Genomic DNA, 10,282 nt, shown 5'->3' on the forward strand with positions numbered 1-10,282 from the left:
ATTAATACTATATGGGATTAATATATAATAGGAGATATTTGATACTTTCAAACTGAAGATTATGGTGGGATAGTCATATTTTTGGTAGTGTCTAATTATGTGATGTTTTGCAGTTTTTTAATTGAAATTTAGGTGAAACAATAATTGGTTTAATTATATTTTTGTTTTCATGTTGTTTATTATTTTAAAATATTTTTGAAGTAGTTGAATTGGGCAATGGTTAATGAGCTTGCCATTTATTATTTTAAGATATTTTTGAAGTAGTTGAATTGGGCAATGGTTAATGAGCTTGTCATAGGGCATTAAATCTCTGTTTAGGTGCATACTCCTTAAACCTATAACACACCGCCGTTATTTTTTATTTATCTAGTCAGTACTCGCTTGTGTTATCGGTTTAAGGAGTATGCAGCTAAGCGAACATTTAATACCCTCTAGCAAACTCGTTAGCCATTGCTATTGAATTATGCAGAGTTTATTTATTTTTAATATATTTTTATTTTTATATTATTTTTAAATATATAAATAAATTTAATATTTTATGTTTTTAAAAAATCATATTTAAATATATAACTAAATTCAAAATTTTCAATAAATTTTTGCTTTTATGATTCTAACAAATTTAATAGAACAAATATGACTTAGAACAATTAAACTACGGCCTCATTCTTCTGCAACCGAGGATATGCTACGGTAGCCAGGTACGCGCTCCAACAAAGTTGTTCCTTGACCCACAGAGCGCATGTACCTCGTCAATGGGCGGGCCCGGGATAATCTCCTGCCGCGCCTCGTCGTCCTTTCTCATAAGCATCCACAAATGTCAAAAGCTCCGCAGTACTGCTGCGGCCGATGCCATTGTCAACAGTTTGATGCTCAGAATGGGGTATAAGTATCTGGTTCCTCTGAACGTATTCCGCTCTGCCAACCTGCATTCATCTCGGCCTTCTCTTTTTTGCTTTGAGAGATTGGAATTTCGAGGATAATGAAAAGCAGGATTTTTGATCATCACAATATACCCAAAGCTGAGTAGCAATCTATCGATAGACTCGCAGAGTTTAGAGATTTTTTCCATGGATCCAAAAGCCCTTCATAGGATTACTGGTTCCCAATTTTTTCTTCTGTTGTCCATTTTCTTGAATCTCACATTGGCTTCCTTAGGGTCTCGTTCCTTGCCGCTGGCTTCCAGCAAGCAAACCGACGCGGCAGCGTTGATAAGGTTGAAGAAATTAGTAGAAAAGGACCCGGGCGGGATCCTGGATGGATGGGATTTAATGCACGAGACTTGCAGCTTCTGGCATGGTGTGACTTGTGTAGATGGGAGAGTAACAGAGTTGGATTTGACCGGAGCGGGCTTAGTTGGGGTTCTACCCACGTCTGCCATAGCCAGCCTTGATAAGCTCCGGGTATTGAAACTCCCAGGCAATGCATTTTCTGGTAATGCTTCGTCTCTGACCCAGTTACCCTTTACCTTAGAGCAAATAGATATCTCCTCCAATGGCCTCACAGGCCCCATTCCTGAACAATTCTTGGAATCCCATCAATTCACCTTTGTGAATTTGTCTCGCAATAACTTATCCGGCACTCTGCCTGCAAATTTCTTGAGCTCTCAGGCGCAACTCCAGATCCTAGATCTCTCATTCAACAATTTTTCCGGGCCAATATCTTTTTTCGATCTGAATCTCTCTGCCTACCATAATCTGGTATCTATAGACCTGTCCTCGAACCATCTGGTAGGAGAGATCCCGCCCTCGTTCTCCAAATGCATTGCATTGCAGAGTCTGAATTTCTCGTCGAATGAATTCGAGGGTACCATCCCTAGATCTCTGGGTGAACTTACAAATCTCCGGAGGCTGGACATTTCCCACAATCACTTCGGGGGTTCAATTCCCCCCGAGCTTGGGAATTGCTGTCAATCGCTAGAACAGCTTCTGCTTTCCTCCAACAATCTCTCCGGCCCCTTCCCCTCATCGTTCTCCACATGTTCTTCCTTGCAGATTCTGAATCTACAGAACAATAATATTTCCGGGCTCTTCCCAGATTCGATTCTAGGAAATCTCCATGCCCTTGACAAGTTGCTTCTCAGTAATAACTACATTACAGGACCCTTCCCGCCATCGATCTCAAGCTGCAAGAATTTGAGAGTTGCAGACTTGAGTTCCAACAGATTGTCCGGAACATTGCCGCTTACAATTTGCCCGGGTGCATCTGCTCTAGAAGAGCTTAGGCTCCCAGATAACCTCATAACAGGGCAAATCCCTGTTACATTAGCTCAATGCACCAGGCTGAAAACAATAGACCTGAGTCTCAATTTTTTGAAAGGCCAGATTCCTCCCGAGCTCGGCCGGCTGAAGAATCTGGAACATTTGATGCTGTGGTTCAATGGGTTGGAGGGCAGGATCCCTCATGAGCTCGGTGGGTGCAGCCAGCTCAAGAATCTGATCCTGAACAACAATTTTCTAACAGGGGAGATACCAGAAAAACTTGCAGATTGCAGTAATTTAGAATGGATTTCTCTGACGAGCAACAAGATCACTGGAAGGATTCCCAGGGAGTTTGGCAGGCTGAGCAGACTGGCCATTCTGCAGCTCGCGAATAACAGTCTCGGAGGCAAAATTCCCACCGAGCTGGGCAACTGCACCAGTCTACTATGGCTGGACTTGAACAGCAATCGGCTGAGCGGCCCGATTCCTCCGCGTTTGGGACGGCTGCCCGGAGCTCAGGCGCTTAATGGGATACTGTCTGGTAACACACTGGTGTTTGTTCGAAACACCGGGAATTCGTGCAAAGGCGTAGGCGGGTTGCTGGAATTCGCGGGAATAAGGGCGGAGCGTCTTCAGCAAGTTTCGACATTGAAGAGCTGTGATTTCACGAGGATGTATTCGGGTGGTGCTTTGAAAGAGTGGACTCACTATGAGAGTCTGGAGTACCTTGATCTCTCCTACAACGACCTCAGGGGCAACATTCCTTCCGAATTCGGCAACCTGACTGCCTTACAGGTATTTTATCTCACTTTTTTTTTTCCTCTTCAAAACATTTTAATTTGATGATATAGTAAGTTTAGGAATATAATAAATTTTAGAAATATTTCCCAATTTGAATGACGAGAGTGAAGATATTTTGAATCTCCAAATACTATTAGAATCTACCATTAAAATAAATTCCATAATTAACTATTTTATATTACGAACCATTAAACATGCGAAAGAGAAAATGTAAAGTACTGCCTGGGAAGCTGATTAATATGAAATATGTTGTTCTTTCTTTTTCCAAAACACATTAATACACCAAATTAGTTTCCCTAATACACATTAATATATCAAATTAGTTTCCCTAATATTTTAGTTATAACTCTTTTTTTTTTAATTCAAAACATTTATATCATTATTTATAATTATAAATATAATATGTAATTAAATTAAAATTTTCAAATCATTTCATAATTGAATAAATCTGTTTACGCTCTGTTCGGTAAAGGACGCATACTGTCAACTTTTCAGTAGAAGACGTATACTCTACTCTTTCATATTCTGCAGTCAATATCACTTAATGTAAAGAACGCGAGTTTTCATTTTTCAATACTGGATGTTGTGATTAAGGAAAAACTCTGTATGATCATTGAATTAATTTTATTTTTCAGTTGCTTATCAGGTTTTGGATTGATAGTGAATGGGTATATAGTTAAAGTACTTGCTATAGGTTACTAGTTCAAATCTTCTATGGGTGCTTACCTATAAAAAAAAATTATTTTTTCAGTTATTTGTTTGTTTGTGATGCGGAACCTTATCATATTAATATAAAAAAAAAAAATCATATTTTGTTTTAAGCATTTGAATTAAGTGTAGTCTAGTTTATTGACGAAATATTATTTTTGATATTTAAAAAAAAATTTGAATTTAAGTTGTTTAATTTGTATAATTTAAATATTTTATAGAATTTTTAGAGTATTGAATCTATTTATACATTCAAAAAATACATTTTAAACATTAAAAAACATTTTCTTGAAATTGTTTTGCCAAATAAAAAATCTATTTCATCTATAAATATTTTTTGTTTCAATAATATATTATATCTATTGTAATTATAATAAACTTTTATCATAATTTTAAAATCATTGCTTATATATAATTATATGAATTATAATAATTTTTTAATTTAAAAACATAATTATAAATTTGGAAATTGTTTACTCTATTAATTTAATATTTTTTCCTTATATTAAATTTTATTAACTATTTTTAAAAATAAATCAATTATCAAATTATTTTGTTAACTATTTATAAAAATAAATCAATTATCAAATTATTTTGTTTTTCATTTTTTTTAAATTTTGATTATTTGTGTATGAACATGTTTATTCTTCAACCTTCCACTTTTTATAAAAAAATTGTGTCATGGCATTAATTTACAGCATGCTTTTATATATATATATTAAAAAAATTATAAATAAGATAAAATATATTTATTTTTCAATTTTCCACTATTTTTATAAAATTTTGTGTAATTAATAATACTTTGACAGTAATTTATAATACTCTTATAACATATTAAATTTTTGTTGCACATTATAAAATAAAATAATTTATTTGAAATTATTTACACCATATAAATATCGCTTTCTTAGCCTTATACTATGTTTTTACAAATAAAAAATTATAAAGTAAAATTAAATATTTTTATTTATTTCAAAAAAAACTAATTATATAAATTTTAGTGATAGTTTACTTGGTTAGTTTTGTAGGAATGAAATGTTATCTATCACGATATTGGAAGTTCAAACTTCTTTGATTTACCAGTGTCATACACAATAATAATTGTAAACCATCATGGAAATATGATACTAGATATCTCGTAAGTTGTCACATCTCTCTATATAAATATTGAAAAATTTAATAGAAATTTTTTCAATTTTCTATTATATTTTAAACAAATCAATCTATTTAAATTATTATGTCTTCATTACATAATATAAATGATGAATGATGATGATGATGATAATGATTAACCTCCTCTACGACCAATGCACTTTATCAAACCTCAAGAAAAGAAAAAGAATCTAATTTAGATTCTTCAAAATCTTGTTTCTATGATGAAAAAGAAGGGAAAGAAGAGCTCCAAAAATCACTATAGGGTTGAATTAATAAGTCAAGATGATTGGAAGTGTGGCAAATGTTAGGGAATTGAGAGTAGATGTGAGTAAGAGCCGGGCACTCTAAAAGGAAATGTTTTTCATCTTCCATCATCTTAGTATCGCAAATCTGACAGATTCTATTGTCCCAAGGAATCTTAGGAGTAGATCATCGCCCAATTTCACTTCGAAGCTCATGAGAATTAGTTCTTATCCTAACAATGTTCATTTTTTTCTTAGTGTTGGTCAACACAGAGAGATAATTCTGATTATCGAGGGTGGGGTTGATCACCTCCTTATAGTATTTTAGCTTCCTTTTACCATCCCACAACCTGTCCTTAAAATTGGAGGTAATAATATCTTTAACACTATCCTTGCTTACCATGATGATCTCCTCCTTAATCCCCCAATGGTTGAGCCAAGTCTGGGCATCCTTATGTCACCCGTGCTTGAGGCGAAGGTGACGGTTTTGACTAAAGTTAGAAGCAATCTTTGGGAGCCTCTTGGATTCCATGTTGTAAAGCTTCTTCTTATACATCAGATATCTAAGCATAGACGTACTTTCAATGGGGGACAAGCCAACTTTTATCAAGAGGATAGGATAGGGAGTATTTCCCTAGATCTTGAGGTTGTAGGTTGTGAATTTCTTTTGAATCATCTCAATTTTTCTCCATGATTCTCTGGATATACTACAACCCCAAACTTCACATCTGTATAAGACAACAGGTGTGACCAGAGTCTCAAAGAGGAACATTTTCTTACTCCAAATTCAAAGATTGACCAACTTACAATCGTTTTCAAGCTCATAATAAGCTTTCCGGTGTCCAATAATCCTTTTCTCGATGTTGTAATTCCAGTTGAGTTGATGATGAAAGTCAATACCCAAATATTTATAAGAAGAAACCTGCTCTAAGCAATGGTTATCATAGGCGAAACTAAGATGGGTGATCTTTTTGGATTTAATGATCGTGACTTTAGTTTTGTCAGTATTAACTGTCATACCCATCTTGGAGCAGTAGACATGGACAGTTGAGTCTTAAGCTGTTTGTCTAAGTCATCATGCCTTTTTGCAAGAAGAATGATATCATCAACATAAAGCAGAAGAGTAATGATCATACCAACAAGCTCAGTTTCCTTGCAACCTACAGTTTCCACACACGTCCCAGACACACCTCTAGCTTATCGATATAAATGCTAAAAAGATAGGGAATAAGAGACACCCTATTACATTTAATATCTTTAGAGAAAAACCATATATATTTTAAAAATTACAGATATATAATGATTAATCTGAATAGGGTGAGTTTTCTTAATTAATTATATAAATATATAATTTAATGTAAATTAATTGAAAATACACTTAAATTATTATTGACTAAAAAATCAACTAATTTATATATTTCTATTTAATTTTAAAATATTCATAAAAACTATATAAAATTAATTTTCTACTATGTAAATTAATTTCTATTATTATTGATTTAATTTAGTTTTTAAAATTCAACTAATTTATATATTTCTATTTAATTTTAAAATGTTCATAAAATCATAAAAAAATATAAAAAATTATTTTTTTTATTATAAAAAATATTTTATTATATATTTTGTATTAGCTCAAATGAAAATTATATGGGAAAACTAAACCAGTATTAACATAAATTCAAGCTTTAAAGTTGGTAAGACCTTGTTTAATTAGAGCATCTTATAAATAGAAGTTTATAAAAACACTGATGCTATGCAAGACCTTGACACACATTAACATGAGAAGACAAAAAAAAATATAATATTGCAAGCATGAAATTATCCGACACAATCTCCAAACATCCCCAATATCTTGGCTGATCTTCTAGCTAGAATGTTGTCGTCAATGTGAATTTTTTCCTCAGCTCTAATCTGATCGAATTCTCTTGTTGAGTCCTTTTGTATCTTCTTATGCAACATACAATATTCAAATGACTTTTAACTTTGCGTCCGCTACCATTCATAATCGATGAATGTGAATTTTTTTCCTATCATTCATAATGGATGAATGTGAATTTTTTCCTGAGATCTAATCTGATCGAATTCTCTTGTTGAGTCCTTTTATACCTTCCTATGCAACATACAATATTCAAATGACTTTTAACTTTGTGTCCACTACCTGTCATAATCGATGAATTGACCAGAGAATATGCAAGGCACAAAATATAATAAAAACCACAAACCCTCATGTGGGAGAAAACCCACCAATAGACATCATTGGGGCAATAATTTTCAATATTATTTATATTTTAAAATTAGTGAACATTCTCATATATTTATCGATACTTAATTAAACATCTTAATTAATAATACGAATTATTTAATATTTATTTTCTCGGACCTATTATCTTCATCTATGTGTGTCGATTCATTTTGATCTTTACTGCAGGTGCTTGAACTGGCCCATAATAACCTCACGGGCTCCCTACCTGCTTCTCTTGGGAAACTCAGAAACTTGGGCGTATTAGATGCTTCACACAACAGGCTTCAGGGAAGAATTCCTGAATCCTTTTCGAATCTGACATTCCTCGTACAGATTGATCTTTCAAACAATGATCTGATCGGACCCATTCCTTCCAGGGGTCAGCTCAGCACTCTCCCGGCATCTCAATACGCAAATAATCCTGGTCTCTGTGATGTTCCACTCGCCCCATGTTCTTCTGGCTACCCGGCAGATAACAACACCCGCAATATAATGGACGATGATGACACTGGGAATAAGAGACCTCTTGCTGCATCCTGGGCTAATAGCATTGTTCTGGGCATTTTGATTTCCATGGCTTTTGTCTGCCTCTTGATTGTCTGGACAATTACAGTGCGAATTAAGCGCAGGGAAGTAGAAGCCGCCGCCATTCTCAATAGCTTGCACACCTCCTGCAATGCAACGACATGGAAGATTGGCAAGGAGAAAGAACCTCTGAGCATCAATGTGGCCACATTTGAGCGCCCATTGAGAAAACTCACCTTCTCCCAACTCATAGAGGCCACCAATGGGTTCTGTGCAGAGAGCCTGATAGGATGTGGGGGCTTTGGGGAAGTTTTCAAGGCCACTCTGAAAGATGGATCCAATGTGGCGATCAAGAAACTCATCCGCCTGAGCTGCCAAGGGGATAGAGAATTCATGGCAGAAATGGAGACCCTAGGCAAGATCAAGCACAGGAACCTGGTGCCCCTGTTGGGCTACTGCAAAGTTGGGGAGGAGAGGCTCTTGGTCTATGAATATATGCAATTCGGGAGCCTGGAAGACATGCTTCACGGGGAAAAGGGTGGATTTAAGACCCGGCTCACCTGGGAAGTGAGAAAACAGATTGCCAAAGGAGCTGCAAGGGGTTTAGCATTCCTACACCATAATTGCATTCCTCACATAATTCACAGGGACATGAAATCCAGCAATGTACTTCTTGATAGAAACATGGAAGCCAGAGTTTCGGACTTTGGAATGGCAAGGCTCATCAGTGCACTGGACACCCACTTGAGTGTGAGCACTCTGGCTGGGACTCCTGGTTATGTCCCTCCTGAATATTACCAGAGCTTCAGATGTACTGCAAAAGGGGATGTTTACTCATTTGGAGTCCTTTTGCTTGAAATACTTACTAGAAAGAGGCCTACTGACAAGGAAGAATTTGGAGACAGCAATCTGGTTGGGTGGGTGAAGCTCCATCTCAATCAAGGAAAGGCCATGGAAGTCATAGATCCAGACTTGAAGGACATGGGTCCAGATTCTGAGTTTATACGCTATCTCCAAATTACGATGCAATGCCTGGAAGATTTTCCCTCCAGAAGGCCTAGCATGCTTCAAGTAGTCTCCATGTTCAAAGAGTTTCATGTTCAAACTACTAGTGGAGGTGGAGGGTGAGCTTATATGTTGCTTTCTCCTTCTTGTTCTCCACTGTTTGAGAGGCACTAAAAGTATTTAACTGAGTCTCATATAATTGTAATGTCCCTGTTTATTCAGGTTGTTTGTATATTTGTAATTGCAGCTAGAAATGTTAGGGGTCACAGTATTATTGGCACTGGCTTCAGTGCTGGATTTTATTTTTACATTGTTGGTGGATCTGTTTAGGTTAAACGAAAGAAGTTAACTTGATTTCCTGGAGGTCTATTCCTTCCTGACAAGATCATATTTGTATATAACCATTCTAGGAATCCAATAAAGTTTTTTTCTGACGGAAGAAAGCAAATAAAGTCTTTTCTCCTTGACATGGAGAGAAAAGTCAGGCGTATTCTAACAGAGCGGCAGAGGAGGATGGATGAATGTGTTGTTCAATTTGAGTTAAAATGAGATATAAACTCTCATATATCTAAAATTAATGAATGCATTAAACAAATAAACAAATAAAATAAGTTATATTAATTTTTTTTAAATATTATTTTAATGTAATTAATTCATGAAACTGCACCAAGCAATGCTCTTCACTTTCAAGTATTTCCCTCCCTCCCATACTACAACTTTCACTGAATTTGCAAACACCACCTTGCAGGAATATATTATGAGGTTTCTTGTAGTAGGGTGTATCTGGTGCCATTTAGCAAGCAAATATTTAAAAATTATAATAATAAAATGTAACATAATAATAAAATAACCCAACTTAAATTGGTCTCAACTCCATATTTTTAAGTATCAAAATATACCAAAATATTTGAGGGTTAATTTTTTTTAGATCCCTCAAGGATATTTAATAGATTGGTGTATGAGACCCCCTTGTTTGTGGGACAAGGGAGGTGAGGTCACGACCAAGGCAGGCACCAAATTGGTGTGTGAGACCGGTTTGTGGGACGAGACACCAGATTGGTATATGAGACACCCTTGTTTGTGTGACAAGGGACCCACCTTATGAGACCGGTTTGTGGGACAAGGGAGACACCAGATTGGTGTATGAGACCCCCTTGTTTGTGTGACAAGGGACCCACCTTCACGCAGTGATTTGATTGCTAAGTCTACAAAGGCATACATACTCTACTCCCCTCTGGTTTTGAACCTATGACCTCTTAGGATGAAACACATGCTGTTAACCATTAGGCCTACTCAAGTTGTATATCATTACTTATACTATAATCTTTTTGAGAAAATACTTACCAAATAACAATTCAAGTTGGCACCAAAATAATGCATTTTCAAATTCATATTGCATATTTTCT

General features: G+C 35.4%; 1 protein-coding gene across 1 annotated transcript; it reads left to right on the forward strand.

The window, feature by feature from the left end:
- The first annotated feature begins 696 nt into the window (after window positions 1-696).
- Window positions 697-9,323, forward strand: BRL2 (BRI1-like 2). The gene is made up of 2 exons (XM_089433238.1): window positions 697-2,993; window positions 7,533-9,323. The coding sequence occupies exons 1-2, from the start codon at window positions 1,068-1,070 to the stop codon at window positions 8,997-8,999; spliced, it is 3,393 nt and encodes a 1,130-aa protein (XP_089289364.1). The 5' UTR covers window positions 697-1,067; the 3' UTR covers window positions 9,000-9,323.
- The last annotated feature ends 959 nt before the right edge of the window (window positions 9,324-10,282 follow it).

This window comes from Pinus tabuliformis, chromosome 6 (genome assembly GCF_031772625.1).
Source record: "Pinus tabuliformis cultivar Carrire ecotype Pingquan chromosome 6, CPIR1, whole genome shotgun sequence".
Classification (NCBI taxonomy): Eukaryota; Viridiplantae; Streptophyta; class Pinopsida; order Pinales; family Pinaceae; genus Pinus; species Pinus tabuliformis.